At 43.1% G+C, this 16,703-nt stretch overlaps 2 protein-coding genes across 5 annotated transcripts in view; one reads left to right on the top strand and one right to left on the bottom strand.

Annotated features, from left to right (window-relative positions):
* Positions 1 to 997: 997 nt before the first annotated feature.
* On the bottom strand, positions 998 to 7,681 carry usp1 (ubiquitin specific peptidase 1). 4 transcript variants are annotated; one of them, XM_069680056.1, is made up of 9 exons: positions 7,587 to 7,681; positions 6,887 to 7,107; positions 5,795 to 5,939; positions 5,093 to 5,194; positions 4,749 to 4,918; positions 3,868 to 4,595; positions 3,441 to 3,599; positions 2,254 to 2,455; positions 998 to 2,072 (listed from the first exon to the last, which is right to left on the bottom strand). In XM_069680056.1, exons 2-9 carry the CDS (start codon positions 7,054 to 7,056, stop codon positions 1,277 to 1,279), a joined length of 2,472 nt encoding a protein of 823 aa, XP_069536157.1. In that variant the 5' UTR covers positions 7,057 to 7,107; positions 7,587 to 7,681; the 3' UTR covers positions 998 to 1,276. The 4 variants fall into 4 exon arrangements, with proteins under 4 accessions (XP_069536157.1, XP_069536159.1, XP_069536160.1 ...); XM_069680058.1 differs by having other exon boundaries at positions 4,749 to 4,915; XM_069680059.1 differs by having other exon boundaries at positions 5,795 to 5,936.
* Positions 7,682 to 12,728: 5,047 nt separating this feature from the next.
* kank4 (KN motif and ankyrin repeat domains 4) overlaps positions 12,729 to 16,703 on the top strand; it is a 91,159-nt gene continuing 87,184 nt past the window's right edge. Inside the window, exon 1 of the mRNA XM_069680322.1 lies at positions 12,729 to 12,784. The gene's annotated coding sequence lies outside the window, so the exon portion shown is untranslated. The remainder of the gene's footprint in view (positions 12,785 to 16,703) is intronic.

The raw sequence follows: 16,703 nt of genomic DNA, 5'->3' as shown, positions 1-16,703 counted from the left end.
CGCGATGCTTTTGCGTTGCTGAGCGCCTCACGTTTGTCCGCTCTATGCAGCTCACGTTTTTGAGGAAACGCTCTGAGCGCCTCGAGTTGAAAAAACTCAAAGCAGAAAAGCGCCGCTTAATGGCAGCTAATGATGCAGTGGTTGCCTTAACAACAGGGGGGGGAAAAAAGGCGCCGCGAGCGGCTCTTTTTTTAACCAGTAGGCGTCAGCAAAAAAGGCAATGCGGTGCACCTTGCGTTTTACAGCCTGCAAAGCGCGTTCAGTCTGATCGGGGCCTAACACATGCACATTCTGACGAACACAACAATGAAGTTGGAAAACATGAATGAAGCAGTTTTAAAAAATTAGCCAAAGGTTTTAAAACATGACCGCTTACAGAAGAGAAGTTTTAAATTTCATTATCACTCTGAATTGTGCACCGTGCAAAGCGTCTCATGTCTGGGCTAAGGAGGAACTTTGTGTTGTTACCACAATCAACAATATGTATGAAACTCACTACATATTTCTAGTAGTTGAATGTACAAATGTCACTGTGGGTTTTTCCGGTATATACTTCAAGCTTAATGTTTTTATATATTCAGTGCAAAGACACTTGAAAAAGAAATTCATTTCAGGTAGGAAAACTTTTCCTTCAAAACTACAGAATAATAGAAAAGTTACCTCACAAAGCATTTTCTGCAATGCTCTGAAGATTTTATTTTTTTGCTCTTATTTTGTTTTTCATGTAAATTAGTGGATTATAGAAAAGTATTCAGCAAAAGAAATTGTTACTCCAAAACGTTTCATTTTCACTAATAAATTTTAGTTCAAAGTGCTTTTCCAATTCGTAAAAAATGGTTCCATACAAACTTGTCACTGAGAAAACATCAAAAACAGGACATGTTAAGAGACAATGACAGAAAAAGTATCAAAGCAAGTGTCCCAGATACAATAGCACAGACAGCAAAAAGGACAGTGTGCTCAGTTTACAGAGGCTTAAGTAGCATAAAAAAAGTCATCCCTGGCACGTAGAAAATTAGATCCCCATTTTTCTGAGTATTTCTAAAATAGGATTTTGAACCCAAACTGGCTGGTGGAAAACTCTGAGGTGATTCCTGACGTTGAACTTCACAAGGAGGTATCTACAGTTCAGGTGCTAATATGGCAGCCACCGTTTTTGGCACCATTTGTAGTAATAAAAAGTACAACTGTCTTCTGTCTGAGCGCTTCGGTGCCATAACACCCGACAGGAACAATCCCCCCCCCTGAGTCAAAAGAAGTCCATTTGTTTTTGACGTTAGCGCCCCGATTCAGGCATCCTCCTGTAGAACAGCAGGTAAGGTGTCGATGAGGAGCACGTCTCAGGAGAGCACGCTTGCAGGAAATCGCCTTCCTCAAACAAACGCACCTCAGAGTCATCGAATAGCATCCATTTCCCCTCGTATTCCAGGAGGCTGTTCAGAGCCAGCTGCTCTGTGGCCTCTGCTCCTCCACAAGAAGTTGCAGATGCCTCCTCTCCTCCCCCAGCAGCTTCCGGCTCCTTTTTAATTCCTGCTTCAGTGTTTTGACCCAGGCTGTTGAGGGTTTTTCTCCGTTTTGATCCCTCTGCAGCTCCACCGCTGGCTGCTTTCTCCGTGTGTTTGTTGCTGCCGTTCCCGAGATCATAACTAGGCAAACTCCTCTGACCTCCCAAGAGTCCGACTCCGCCCTCCGATAGCTTCTTTCCTCCCGTTTTGCTGCTAGCCAAACCAGCAGCTCTCTGTCCTCTTGCATTCAGGCTGAACGACACCTCACCATCGTCGTAGTACAAAGCTTCCTCTTTCACCCGTGTTTCCTCTTTACTTTCCTTCTCCTCTTCCTCAGTTTCTTTTTTGTCCCGCAGCAAGAGCTTCGCGTCTCTCAGATCGGACATGCGGACGTAGGCGGTATAGTGGCCGCTGCTGATGGTGACGCCGCTGTGCATGACCACAGCAAACAGCTGATAGTGTTGACCCTTTGAGGACGAGGGCTGGGTGCACCACTCGTCCAGAGACAGGGTCAGAGGGGTCTGCAGGGGAGTGTTGACTTTAGACAGACCGGCATACGGGTCCAGTCTGCGTGGAAAAGAAAAAGGGATGAGTTAATAACAGTCAAAGGAATAGGCTCTGCATTTTTATCATAGTCACATTGCTGTTTTCATGAGGACAAACCAACAAAACAGTCCTGACTCTGCAGAATTTTAGAAGACAGAACTGGACAGTAAAAGTCCTGCGTGTTGACAGTTCATCTACTCACTCTAAGCCGTTGGCAGAGAAGCGCTTCAGGTGGATGGTGATCACTTCGGGAGTTTTGTCAAACAGCAGACTTCTCTCGGCCTCTGTGTAATGGTGACAGGTCTCACAGAAGTATTTGTCCTCGCCTACGATGCGCTCCACTGAAGCAAACTGGCCGATGGCCCATTTCAGAGTCTTCAGTTCTGGTTTGGGATCAGGAGAGACTGAAAGAGACGGGACATGAGTTATTGAGGTAATAGGGTTGTTACTTTTCACATTCATGACATGCTGCTTTTATATTTAAAACTACTGAAGACAGTTTGAAACTTCTCGTGTGTGTTTGCACGGTGCAGTTATGTAACCATCCAGACCCCAGAGAGCCTGTTCTATATTTTACAATAGCCCCTAGGAGCAGTCATTTTAAATCCTTTCCAGCGTATCAGACGCAGAAAATAAAGTCATAGCTTTGTACCAAAACATGAGTTGAAGTTTTTTTGTTCATATTCACATTATCATCGTCATAAGTTGCTGGCTGTCACTGCCAGACAGACGGTATTTTAGAAGAGTTGGTAGACTCTTAAAGGATCCGTTTTGTTGTCAGACTAATAGTTGAATCAAGAAGCAACCACAGAGAAATGTCTAGCATCACAAGCCTCTTTTACGCTGCCAGATCAAGGCGGGATTATTACGCCTCCGTTACGTTTCATCTTCTATGTAACACAAACCGAGGCCAAATGGTGGGGCGAAGTCGCTCCACCTCTGAGCCAGCATTGGAGCTAGTAACAGAGGCGAAGAGGCGTCTGTGTAAACAGGGGAGAAGAACCAGGCCAGAACGCTGTAAAACCACACACTGGGGGCGGCTTAACGCTGGCGTGGCTTGGTCTAATGTAAAATGGCAAAGGCTGCATGACGGCGGAGCTTTGTTACAGCGCTGAGGTGGAACAGCAGTGTAAAAAGGGCTACATATTCATTTTAAATTTTGCATCAATTTCTTTCTGTTTTGGATTGTGTAAAAAAAAAATGCTGACTGTAGTGAAGGTTAACAGTTTAGAAACATTTTAGAATTCTGTCAGGATCTAGAGGGTTAAATGAAAACATATATTTCAGAAAACTGTTTGCCACAATGCAGACCAACAGCTTTCAATTAACAGTAGAATGATGGCTTTTGTTTTGGCAGGGAGCAAAAAGTTAGAAAGTAAAGCTCCTCACTCTCAGAGAGGTCCTCTGGGCTGCTGGGTTCGTCGTCGAGCACGGGGACGCTGATGTCCTGGAAGTCTTCTCTCCTCTCAGTGAAGCTCTCGCACTCCAGACAGCGAGTCCTCAGCACCAGTTGACCCTGGAACAATCGCTCCATCAGGTCCAGGCCATCTGAACAGAAGAGAAACCCAAAGAGACGCGGCTGAGTGGTCTGTCACATTTAATGTCTGCGCTCACATTTAAAAAACGGATGCAGTCTGATTTTCACAGGCAGAGGTTAAATTTAGATGTAATCTTCTCTCTCTCTCTTAACTTTATACTCTATATTTAAATGTTTGAAATAAAGAAAAACATTAAAAAAAGGGAAATACAACAGATATTTATAAAACGTATTATTTCTTTTCCCTGTCCCGTTCCTCTTATAGTGAAAGGAAAATACCTTGTTGTTTCACTGGCTTCTTCTCATCAGCCACGTTCCTCTCCTCGCTGCTCTTCTTGTTCAGACTCTGGTCCTCGGTGGTCCCGCTCTCCTGCTCTGCTTTGTTTTGGTTCTTCGTACTCATGGAGGTGATCTTCCCGACGCTGCGAAACTTGGAGAAAATACTCGGCTGTTTCCCAGAAGGCCTCAGCCAGCTCAGCTTAGCCTTCTTCTTTCTTTTCCCCTCTGCCTCCTTGGAGTTCTTCCCACCTTTCCCCTCACCATCACTCCCTCCGTCCTCCTCCTTGTTCCCTTTCTTCACCCCTTCCTCCTCTGCCTCTCCCTCTCTGTCTTTGTTGCTGTCGAGCGTGATGTCACTTGAGGACTTCCTCTTAGAGCGAGTGAGGGGTGCATTTCTGCTGATGCCCTCTTCCGCAGCATCAGATTTCTTGGACTTGACTGATTTTGGCTTCTTTTTGGCGTTCCCCACCTCAGTGTCGCTCTTCCTCTTGCCGCTGACTTGGCCGTCCCCGTCCTCTTCTGGGGGAGTTGTGGATTTTGTTGCAGAGCTGCTGGAACTCGAATGGACGCCATTTTCAGCTTTAACCTCAATCACATCATCATCCTCCTTATCTGATTTCTGCTCCTTCCTGATGGTGTCACAAGCCTCGTGGATGTATCCCAGAATGCACTGCAGCACCTCCTGGGCATCATGCTGAAGATAGCCTTCATACATGGGGTTCAGCTGCCTGCAACACACAGTCATCACAAGTTAGAATGGGCTATGTGATAACAAAAGACATGGAGATTAAAACTCTGGTTGTGCACTGTGGACCTCTTGTTACTAGTTTTTCTTTCAACATGTGCAAACAATCTATAATTCAATAAAACCTCATGATTACCTGAGTGTGTGGAGGATTTTCCGAGGTGGAGTGGCAAGTTCTCCGTCACTGAAGCTGTCAGGGTCCAGCAGGAAGCTGGATTGCAGCTGCTCCACTGATGCTATCAGACTGTTGAAGCTCCCGAGGAGCTCGATTTCAGCGGGCAAAGCTTCTGCTGCGGCTCCTGACTGCTGACATCATGTTAGCAGAGATAAAAAACAAACAAACTTCTATTAAATAAAAAGGTATTTTAAGCTGATTTGATTGTAACAGATATGATGCAAAAGGTACAGAGGTCCACATACAATAACAGGCCCTTAGAGCATGATTCTTAAAAGTAAAATCTTAATTTGTATTGCACCAACCTCTTCGCTTTTATCAGCTTCTTCCTTTAATTTTTCTTGTCTTTTTGACTGGTTGAACACTGTCTTTATGCCCTCTCTCAGCCCTGGGCAGTAGTACAGCACCTGCAGGAGAAATCCGACATCAACAAGATTAGCCATCATATTTTAACCTCGACGCCTTTGCAGGAAGCTCAGCTTTACAGAAGCATGAAAAGGCTTCCTAAGAGCCTGTGTCCACATTGCGTTTTTAATGAGTGCAGATAAACGGTACAGAACACAACACAAAAGTAATAAATGAATACAAGACTGAAAGCTTCCTGCTTGCACACGGCATAAGAGGTTGCCTTATTGTCTAACCAGTGGCACACAGGAAGTGTTGCACTAACACTCATTATATGCTACTTCCCCTACAAGAACAAAAAGACTTCTTAACTCGAAACAAAAGATGAAATGTGACACCATTTGAACAGGCTAATAATAGTCATAGTTGCTCAATAATGCCTGTATCACGCCTCTATAAACTATAAGTTGTCTATCACCTACCAATGTAATTAACTTATAATGTTAATGTTTTGATAACATGTATACTACTAACCATGTTTCATTAGATCTCTTTTTAACACAAGTAATGTTTCTCTTTCTGATTTCTTTAGTTAAATGACTACAGTTACTTTGTAAAGCATTACTTTGTCCATACGTGTAGCATACATATTAATGACCCACCTGTAAAACACTGTTCAAATAGCAGGTGTTGCCCAAGTTGTTGAGACCCACAAACGGCACCAGGTTCTCCCTCTTCTCACAGGGCAGGAGGAGCCCAGGTGAGGCTGGACATGGAGAGGGATTAGGGACCACCTGGTCACCGCTGCTGAACAGTGCAGAGGAAAACAGAGATTCCATTTATTTAAAAAATCAGTAACACATAAATCTCACCATGAGCTCATAGTTATGTGTGTTACTTTCAGGTTGCTTGCAGGTTTACAAGAGGGACACAATCACCCACTGTTGTACATTACATAAACACCAATCTCTTAAAACTTATAAAAACAAAATCTGACTAGCTAATTGGCAAGATATGAATCAGTTTGCACAAAATAAATTACTTTGAAAGCTGTTTTCAAAGTTTTTTTTAAATGGATACACCATATGATTAAATCCTCACAGTATTATTTCACTCATGGGTGATCAATTATAAAACCAAAGTATTTAAGTATTGAGTTTGTAGTAGATTCAGTATCATGATCGTTTCCAATCATAAATATTCAGGGTTGATTCTCCCATGTCACAACTTCTGTTGGTCTACTGACATAAGTATATTAAAAAGCTTTACATTTTATTAGAGAATTGATTGATTGAATTCAAATTTAAAGCTTTAACAGGCTGATGTGGCCAAAAGTAGAACTGTGGGACCTCAATGTGTGGTCCCTAGTAAAGATTACTCAGGGTTTTTTCGCCTTGTCATGCATAACCCCATTTATAACCGTCCTTGGCCAAGTAAATAAATATTTACTATTATTTTGTCATTAGCTTTTAAGAGCAGGGAGACACAAAAGAGGATGTATTTAGATTAAGATGATTGCTCTGTCTGTGTACATACCCACTATTGTAACCACACAATAGCTGAAAAGTTTGTACTTAGGCATGACCTAAATTGTTTGAAATGTCCAACAGTTTTTATATGGTTCTGCTGTCTGTTACTCCTCGCCCAAAACAAGCAAACCGAACACACCACTCCTTAACAAGGTAGGGTAATACAGCAGTGATTTGACCGTTTTATGACCCCAAATAAACCTCTCACTAACAGCACACACCCACCTGGCCTCGGGCTCCTCTTGTTCAGCTGTTTTGGCCTCATCTGCTTGGGGTTCAGAGAAATCAAGAGCCCGTTTAGTGTCCTTCTTCTGGAGGAACTTCAGAGACAGTTTACTCCTCCTGATGGGGCTCCCAAGCGCCGCTACAACATTTTCACCCTGCAGGCCTGGCATCTTCTTATTTGGGGCTGCGTTTCTTCTACTACGATGCAACAGCGCCTCTCACTGGCAAGAGAGGAGAAGACAGATTCATTTCAGAGGGCGCCATCAGAGTTTAACTACGCACTAAAGTAAATACTGCGCACGTAAGAAACTACAACAAAACCAGCCTGATAAAGCTAGTAAAAAGCTCTAAGTAACTAAATCAAACCCACGTCCCAACTGAAAGAGGCATTATATAACATACTAGCCGGCTAACATTACCGCTAACTTACCGTTTAGTCTCTTATTCATTGTCATCGTCAACTCGGCCGACCGTTGACGTCAGCAACCGTTATCTTAAAACCGTTAACAATACGCAATAACCGTAGAAATAAAGCTGCTGTTAGTCCGTACTTTACAGACAACACATCAACTAAACTGGGTCAAAACGGTGCGGTGAAGAAGTGGGAGGAGAAAACAAGCAGCACGCCGCTTGAAACATTTCACCAACCGAAAACGAACCTTGAAATCCCCATAAAGTCTAATAGCCTTGTAACTCTTACCTAAATAAGTCATTCCAGATTCAACGTTGATGTGTTTCAGAAAATATCCAGCCTTAGAGCCATTTACACAGTATTAGACGGTTCACACGGTGCAGCAGAAGTTGGCGCTTTTTCCTGCTGGAAGACCTACTGGCTGCTTCATCGCCGGTGAAACACCAACACGACATCACAGTATTCAGCAAAAAAAATGGTCCGGATAACGGTAACTTCTGATAATAACAATATTCAGCCGTGTGCGTCAAACTTGAAGTGTGATAAGACGTCTGTTAAATTAAATAAACAGAAAAGATTTACATTCAGGATCTCAGGCTTAGATGAAGTCACCTATTTCATTTAGGACCCCAATGGCCAGTTTCAGAAGCCATTATTGTAGTCCTTTGTTAAGCTGTGTCAAGTTGCATCGAATTAAACCGACAGTAGCATTCTAGATTCGTCTTTCAAAGTACAAGTAAAGAGTTGAGTGAAAGTGAATCCCACAAACAGCATTATCTCAAATTCGGCTTTAAAGGTGCAAATTAACAACAAATTACAACTTAAAAATATTTTCTTTGTCAAGGCAGTCGATTGCAGGTACGTTGATAATGTTACAATGTTACAATTTCATTTAGCAGACGCTTTTGTCCAAAGCGACGTACAGTACATCTGAGAGTCAATACAACACAAGCAACGATCAGGAAAGGAGGGAACGAAGTCAGTAAGAGCCAAAAAAAAACAGCTTCAGATCGGACACTGGTGCCAACAGGCAGTGTATAGGGCGTTTTTTTTTTTTTTTAAATAAAATAATAATAATCATCATCAGCAACATCGACAAGATCAGTATAGTCATCATCATGAATAACATGATATATGTTGTTATACTGAACTAAACTGAACTATTTTAAACGTTCGTGTGATGTTATGACCATAGCAGGATGTGGAAAAGGAATGTGTGCTTTATTTGTAATTTACTAATTTAACAATCACTTATTGAATATAATCGTTAATGCCGTCTGGAGGATCGTGGATTTCTTTTTTTGCCGAAAAAAATACACAAAATACTTTGCATGTGATAATATAAACACAGAATCTGGCTTCAAAACATACACATACATAAATCAGTAGAGTGAAAAGTGTAATATTGTTTCTGAAGTCCAGCACTAATAGTATGAAGCTGCAGAAAATGTTCTAACTTAAGCAAAGTTTAAGTACTTCAAAACTGTATGTAGGACAACATTTTAGTTCATGTACTTGATTACTTTTCACCACAGATGTAAGTTAAATATAGCAGCTCATGAGCTCAATGCCCTTCATTGGGCCTCTTGTCTTTTATTTTGAAGATTGTCGACGGAAGTGAAGTATAGTTGTATTTCGTCTGACTTGTAAACAGACCTTTTGCGAAATTCAACATAAAAACATAGATTTTTGTCATCATTATTTTTCTATTATTGAAACGCGTGTCGCAACTTTTTCTGTTCAAACAACTTAAGAAATCGATTTATTAACAAAAATACACGAAACTAAACTGCTTATTATCGTAAACTGTTAAAAACGGTTGTAACGGGCACGGTCTTCGACCGACAGGGGGCGACATTGTCCACGGAAATTAATGTTAAACTGCCCAGCATCATTCCCACTTCCACTGGAGCATCTCTTCATCTGACAGTCAGCAGAGGCTATCCTTCCACGATTTTAACGGTAAGATACTACTTACGATTTTTCATGTCTCTGCTTGAGTAGATGAACCAACATCATGTTGCAAGGTTTATCGCGAGATTGGCCTATTTTGTGTGTGTTTCGGCGTATTCCTGTCAGTTGTAGCGTGTTGATTTGAATACGGCTATAGAGTGTTATTGCTGGCGTGCGTTTTTACAACACGGTGAGGTTGGCAGCACCTGAATGGAGGGCAAAACATAAGAATTGACAGGTGTGCCGTTTCCTCCCTGCGTTCAGCTAGTGTAGGCATTTGTCAATACGGCGGTGTATGCAGGACGAACCTCTGCTGCTGCTGCTGCTGCTGCTGCTGCAGAGTGGCTGCTTGCTCAGCAGCTAAGATGTATCGATGGACAGGAGCTACTGTGCCCCAGCTTCCAGAATCCACTTATTTTCTGGCTTGATGATCAAGTGATGCTGCAGAAAAGAGGCTGATACAGTAATGGATGGGTGTAGTTTGGGGGTACATGACTTCCTGTGGGGCTGAAGCCTCCCCAGCTGTGGTAGTGATGAAGCTACTGCATGTAATCACCATCACCATCAACAGACTGTGTTATCTTTGAAATCTCCAGCTCTGGGTTGGCTTTAACAGTACATTTCTTCACTTCAACCCCATTTGCAATTTTTCATAATTGCCGTAATGGAATAGATTTCATTATAGATGTAATAACAGCAGTTTTTTAAATCAAGATTTAACAAGCACGACTGGTGGGAGGTCTTATTTTCTCATACTCCTATCCATAGCCAGGAGATGCAATGTAGAGGGGGATTACTGTGTTTCACCTCCATCATCACCTGCTGATAACATCATTTTCTCAAGGGGAGGATTTTTTTGTCCTATACTCTGAACATGGAAGATCCTGCCACCCATGTCCTTAGGCATATTCAACACAGTTAAATCCACTCAAGTCCTTTTATATATGTTGTTTTTTTGATTGGATATTGCACGACACTGAATGCAACAAGATTATAAGAGACGGAAGAAGGTCACAGGACATGTTTGAGCATTGAAAAGATGGCCGAAATATGCTCAAACTTTCATAAATCATGATATTAACTGATTAAAGGAAAAAACATGGAGAAAAACAACCACTTTGTTGAGTTATCCCTGAAATGTTTGCATCCCTCTGCTGTGGATGCAAACATGACCGAGATATTGCCACCTACTGGCTGATATCACAGGAATTTAACCCCTAACCTGTAGCAGTAATGAGGACCATTCTCCATGCACTGAGCACTGGAATTGGTCTTTATCAAGGCCGGCTTTGTCCCAGGAGGCACGGAGCAGCAGAGGTTGGCGGTGTGGCAGCTCAAAGCCTTGGCCCATGACGCAAAACGACCCCTACCCTCCCCTCCCCTCCTGTTTCCCCCCACCTCCTCTCCAAAGACAGCAACAGTGAAGGGAAAATGAAAGCATGTTGAGGGACAGGCAGCGGTGCACTCCAAGAATGAGAGGCATGTCCTGGAGTCGACTTCAACAACAAAACCCTCTGTATACACACAAGGCCACGTTTTTTTTCTAGAGTATAGTAACACTATTAACCATTTAATCACACTAAGAATTTTTTTTTGCTTTATAAAGTAAAAGAAAAGTTTAACATTGTTCGGAAATACTGCTAGCGACACTGGGAAACTGCTAGCCTAGCTCTGTCCAAAGGTAAAATAATCCGTCTGCTAGCACCTCTAAAGCTCACTTATTAATATGTCATATCCTGTTTGTTTAATCTGTACAAAAAAGTCACATTAATTTTTTTTGCTTTTTTTCTTACTTATGATGAAACAAACTTGATGCAACATACTATTTAACAAGCTTTAGCAATGCTGGCAGACAAGACTAAGCTAGGCTAACTGTTTCCTGTCTTTGTGCTAAGCTAGCCCCTTTCCCACTGGTCAAAGAACCCGCTAACACCATTTTGCTTAGTGGGAAAGGTTACAATCAGCATTCAGACCCAGGTCAAATGACTCTGCAGTAGACCCGGGTAATTATCGCCTCTGCTCCGATCGGCATTGATAGGAACATAAAACCCGCTAATCTCCACCCCCATTCCGGCGTAATGCTGTGACGCGCCTTGAAGTTCCGGCCGCTCTCGCATAAATACAGAAGAACAACACACAACGGCTTTGTTTCGTGCATGATGCAGCGACACTGGCGAGACAGCGAGGTGAGAGAGTTTCTTCTGATCCCAGGCAAAGTTTGTTGTTCGCCCATGTTTGGGATGTCAGACAGTGACGCAGCAGAAAAGAGTCCGAAAGGAGTATACTCCACTGGCAATGGGAAAAGAGACAATCAGCATTTATTAGCGGGTCTTTCAGGGTCTGAAAAACCTGTGTCAACGCTCTAATTTTGGTGGGAAAGGGGTACAAGCTAGCTAGCTGCTGGCTGCTCCCGCTGCTCGCTTCACATACAAATAGTTAGCTCTAATTTTGGTGGGAAAGGGGTACAAGCTAGCTAGCTGTTGGCTGCTCCCGCTGCTCGCTTCACATACAGATAGTTGGTGGTAGAGACCGGCACAAACCTATCACATTTGAGATGCTGGAAAATGCCAGATATTAGTGTGTAAATATGAGCCCTTATCAAAGGTTGTGGCCAGTTTGGATGATTTTAGAGACCTGAAGTGGTGAAAGTGAGACAGTCATATTTTATATTCAGTTTTTCTTGCTTTTAATCAACACGTGACCCCCCCAGATTTATCATGAAACAGACCCACAGGTTGGGAACCACTGCATTATTCAAGTCATTTTTTTCCCCAGCTCTGTAAGCTAACTTAAATATGATTTACTGTGAGCATTAAATTGAGCTCATTAGGGGCAGTTTTTGCTTTGCTCTCTCATCAGAGACTTTATTTATTTTCAGCGAAAGCCCCAGCAGACGTCTCACACACGCTCTGCTCAGTCTCGACTCGTGTGTGTGTGTGTGTGTGTGTGTGTGTGTGTGTGTCTGTAGAAGCCGGTTAATGAGATCCTTCACGAGTGTATGCATGTGTGCATAACCTCGCATGCATATGTGCACATCGGATGAGATCAGATCGCAGGCTGCATGTAGGATTTCATCCCTCTCCGTCTCTCTCTCTCTCTCTCTCTCTCTCTCTCTCTCTCTCTCTGCGTACGTTGGAGCATCTGAGCGTCTCCCATTCGGTGCATGCTGAGGAGGTGGGTGTTTCCAGCCCAGCCGCTCTGATGTTAGGAAGCAGCAGCTCCTCCATCCTACTCAGTCTGCTCTCTTACTCTGCTCTGCTCTCCTGTTTCAGCCAGCCTGTCTGCCCTCTAGCGTAGTACTCTCCTTTCACTCACCGCTATTCATCACCATCTAGGATACATTTACACAAACCCACGCAGGTAGACAGAATACTCTCCTAGTGGACTGAAGAGTTTGGCTGAGAGATACAGATTTATGCACATTAGCTTGGAAAGAGCTAGAAAGTGGGGATCTGTAGCAGGGCTGCTGAAGCTGAAGTTTTCTCCCCCCTCTACGTTTTTTGTCCCAAAGGATACCTCACGCAGCTGCAGAGGTAAGTGCAGGATAGATGTGGTCTGCACTTTTTCCCTCTTTATTTGACTGTTGTGCTCTCATTCCTCCTTTCTCAGCTGTTTATTTAGTTCATCCTCTCCTCTTCTCCCCTTTTCTCTTATGATATCGTCTCATATTGCTGCTATCTGGTGCTCTGTTTCTTTATTTTCTATTCTCTCCGTCTCTACGTGGCTCATTTTTGTGACATACTTTGAACTGAAATTGTATTTTCAAAACAGCACATATAAATATTTGGGCTGCGATAAGTAATTCAGCAAAAGTAAATTAATCACCAACTATTTTGACATTCACTGAATTAATTCAGTCATTTTTCAAGCAGAAATGTCAAACATTTGCTCGTTCCAGCTGCTTAAACGAGGGAGAGGGGCGGCAGCTTTTCCTTGTTATTTATGATAAAAGGTAAATTAAGATAATAATAAATCATTTTGAATTGTTGGTAGGACATAAAGACCAATCTGAAGACATGACTTTAGTCACTCTGAAATTGTGAATAGCAATTTTTTCACATTAAAGATATAATCTTGAAGATTTCCGTTTCATTCTCTTTGGTGGCACCTTCTGGTCATAAACGGTAATTGCGGGAGCACACTTCCCAGATATCCAGACGTCTACGGTTGTAACTCTTGATCTTCCTCATCATCGGCCTCATAAGGACAGTCCTTGTAACGCATTGCCCAGAAAAGCGCACACTGACCTGATGCGGTCAGCCACATGCTACGTTTTGACCTAGTCTTGTTGAAGTTGTATAGAGACCTGAAAAGCAGCCGCTTAGCTCCGCCCACCCTCTCTGGCAGTCCAACCACTGCTGGTTGATGGAAAACGCGTCACTAACTGGGCGCAGCTTGTGATTTTTTCCACGGTAGTTGCACCAGACATCAGTGGGCCACAGGCTCAATCACCATTGTGTTACTTCATTCGACAACAGTAACTTAACAGACATCTTCCAGATTATCCAGTAAGTACACCAAAAGATTAATCGATCGATCGTGAAGATAGTCGTGTAAGATGCAGCCCTAAGTTAAATACATTCCAGCCTCGCTGTAATAATGACTCCAGCTTCTATCATCTCTCTCTCTGTGTGCTGATGTTGCTTTTGCCCTGAGCTTTGGGATCTTCTGCATCTGTTTTGTAATCAGATGCTGGAAGCGAGGCGTGCGCTTTCATATCTGTGCACACGTGTACAAACACACCGACAAAGGGAATCTCTCTCTTTATCTTTATTTTCCTCCCTGCTGTTTGTGTTTCACGTTTCTTTATGGCGGTTGATCCCTTCCCTGAAGTGTGTTGTTATCTGAGACAGGTTCCGGCTGAATTACCTCCTGAAAAAATGTCTTTTAACTGGAGCCTGATCACAGTTATACAATGCATATACACTACACACACACCGTATACAGTGGCAGGCAGCAGATGGAGCAATAGCATGTGAGGGTTGTTGTTCAGAGTGGTCATATATGCAGCTTTTGCATGATTGCTCCTGAGCGATCTGCATGTATTCACTCTTCTGCATCTTTGCTTCGTTTCTATCCCTCCTTTCCTACCCCTCTCTCTCTCTCTCTCTCTGATGCCAAACCTCCCTGTCCCTCTCTATCTCTGCTCTTATGTGGTCTGCATGTATTCACAGTTAAGGCTTGGTCACTGCTCTGCTCGCCTGCCACAGAGCATCGGCCATGGTTGGCTGGCTAACCGCAGCTACACAACATTAAAAAGGCAAAGTGTTCTTGTTACAGAGGGCATGTTTACACCGTGTCACACTGTGTGTTTGTGGGTGTGTGTATGGTTATTTCTGTGCTGCATTCACATTAAGAACTCGCCATCCATGCTGAGGTTAAAGGGCACATTGTTATTCACACACAAACACACAAACACACACACTGTCCTCCGAGATATGTCTGACCCACATTAGGTTACAGTCCCCTGCTGTGTGTGTGTTTATGTGTGTAAGTGTGAGTGTATTTTCCCTGGAGGTGCAAAGAGGTGAGTCACAGCAGCTCACACGCTGGTGGCTCTCACTCTAACGATGCCATGATGTGTGATCTGCGAAAAGACACGCTGTGATTATACTGTGCATCTGTTAAATGTCAACTTTTCAGGAAATGAAAACGACCTTTTTTAGCTCACCACACATGCATTTATGAGGTTATCGAGTGTTATCTAAGAAGGTTATGTCATCCTTAAGTCTGATGTTGTTTTCTGAACTCACAGATCGGCATGAAGTCCTTTAATTCTTGATAAATGAGACAAGCTTAAGGTGAGGTTCACAGCTTGCATTACATTACGCCTTTTTGCAGCCCTGAGGGAAATTGCAAACTATTGGATGCAAAGCCCTGAAATTTGGTACACACATTCATGTCCATATCAGGGAGACTTGTAACAACTCTGGGGGTCCCTTTTTTTCTTCTATCTCCGTTGCACCCTCTTCGGATGTTTCAGACTAAATGCGTCAAAAACCGTCGCTTTGTACCGGTCCGCGGTGTCTCAGACAGACCATAGACTGTATAAAAAGTTGGACGACATGACAGCTCCCTAAAAGTGAAGCCAAAACATTTGGAACGCCCCCTGCTGACTGGCTGCAGTATAGGTCATAAAGCCCGCCTCCTCCATGTTAACAGATGGGACATGAGTCAAACTATAAAATCAAAAAACACGTCAAATATATTTTTCTCAAACATGGTTTCTGTCATTATAGTTCGTTCTTATCATGCTGATTTATGTCCAAGTGTTCATTTTTCTGACAAGTTTATTTTTAATTAGTTATTTGATGCCGCAAAAAAGGATGATTGACAGCTCTGTTGACAAATCCGGCTCCTGCAGCCGATCTGTTCCGGATTAGCAGAGTGGAGGAGGATCAGCGAGGGGAGACAAAACAATCACTACAGTCATTGAAGTTCACATCTGTGAGCGTCTGCTTCAGACCAACACAAAGAGGCTGTTCTGCTGTTAAACACGCCGGCGTGCGGGATCCATGCAGTTTTTTTCAATAATTTAAATGTGTGTTTTGGTTAGCGGAAGTGCTACTGCGGCTCTACCCGCCGATCTCTACTGCGCAGCTCTGGCTCCAAATAACGTCACCATCACAAGATAGTAGCGCCTGTCATGGGGGCTATTTTGCCATCAATTCCGTACAATGAGATCAGATGGAGAGGCATCGTCCATCTATATGAACAGTCATTGATACAGACGCACATTGTACGCTTCAGCATCTGCATTAGTTGAATTGAGCTTTCACCTCATCTGTTTCCAGGGAAACTCCTCCTAGAGACATGACTGCGCTAATGCTCATGTTAGCATATAGCTTTAATTCAAACAGAACCTACAGAAGGTTAAACACATAAAAACAGAGCTTTTAACTAAAGCTCTTTTTATAAAGATATTCCCTAATAACACTAGATTTTCTGCTATGTAGCCCACTTGTTTTTACACACACAGTATGTACACACGTCAAGCTGCTTCAGAGTGTGATGCCATCATTAGGGGACCAAAAGAGGTGCGACATGCGCCAATGTCACACACGCCCACACACGGCCTCCTCCTCATTTGTTGTTATGTCCGCTGTCGGCTTAATGCTGGAAAGACTTTGCCTCCTCGTACCATCCTCATACCATTTATAGAGAACAGGGAGTCGGAATAAAGGCCTGACAGTCCCGCCTTGTACAGGTCGTATAAAAGGGGCTTAAATATCATGAATAGTAAAGTAGCTCAGTTTGGTGCTGCAGTGGAGACCAGACCATTAGGGACCAAGCCTTAGGTAGAACTCTATAGGAAAGGCTTAGCAGCTTAATCTGATGGAAAGTGTATTGAAGCACAGAGGCAGGCACGCAAACGCATTCACAAAAACACACACACACACACACACACACACACTGGGCCCACCCAGAATCTGCAGCCACTCCAGTGAGCAT

This window comes from Semicossyphus pulcher, unplaced genomic scaffold, assembly GCF_022749685.1.
Source record: "Semicossyphus pulcher isolate SPU_LCO1_2020_fin unplaced genomic scaffold, fSemPul1.0.p SCAF_4, whole genome shotgun sequence".
Lineage (NCBI taxonomy): Eukaryota > Metazoa > Chordata > Actinopteri > Labriformes > Labridae > Semicossyphus > Semicossyphus pulcher.
Note: the sequence above shows the minus strand (reverse complement) of the source record. Positions and strands in the feature narration are given on the sequence as shown.

What these genes read in the sequence shown, in the direction of transcription:
- usp1 (XM_069680056.1), bottom strand. Translation starts at nt 7,056, where the DNA reads ATGCCAGGCCTGCAGGGTGAAAATGTTGTAGCGGCGCTTGGGAGCCCC. An exon ending in AAGCTGATAAAAGCGAAGAG is followed by an intron (nt 4,919 to 5,092) that starts GTTGGTGCAATA and finishes ACATGATGTCAG; the next exon opens with CAGTCAGGAGCCGCAGCAGA. An exon ending in CCCAGAGGACCTCTCTGAGA is followed by an intron (nt 2,456 to 3,440) that starts GTGAGGAGCTTT and finishes CGTCTCTTTCAG; the next exon opens with TCTCTCCTGATCCCAAACCA.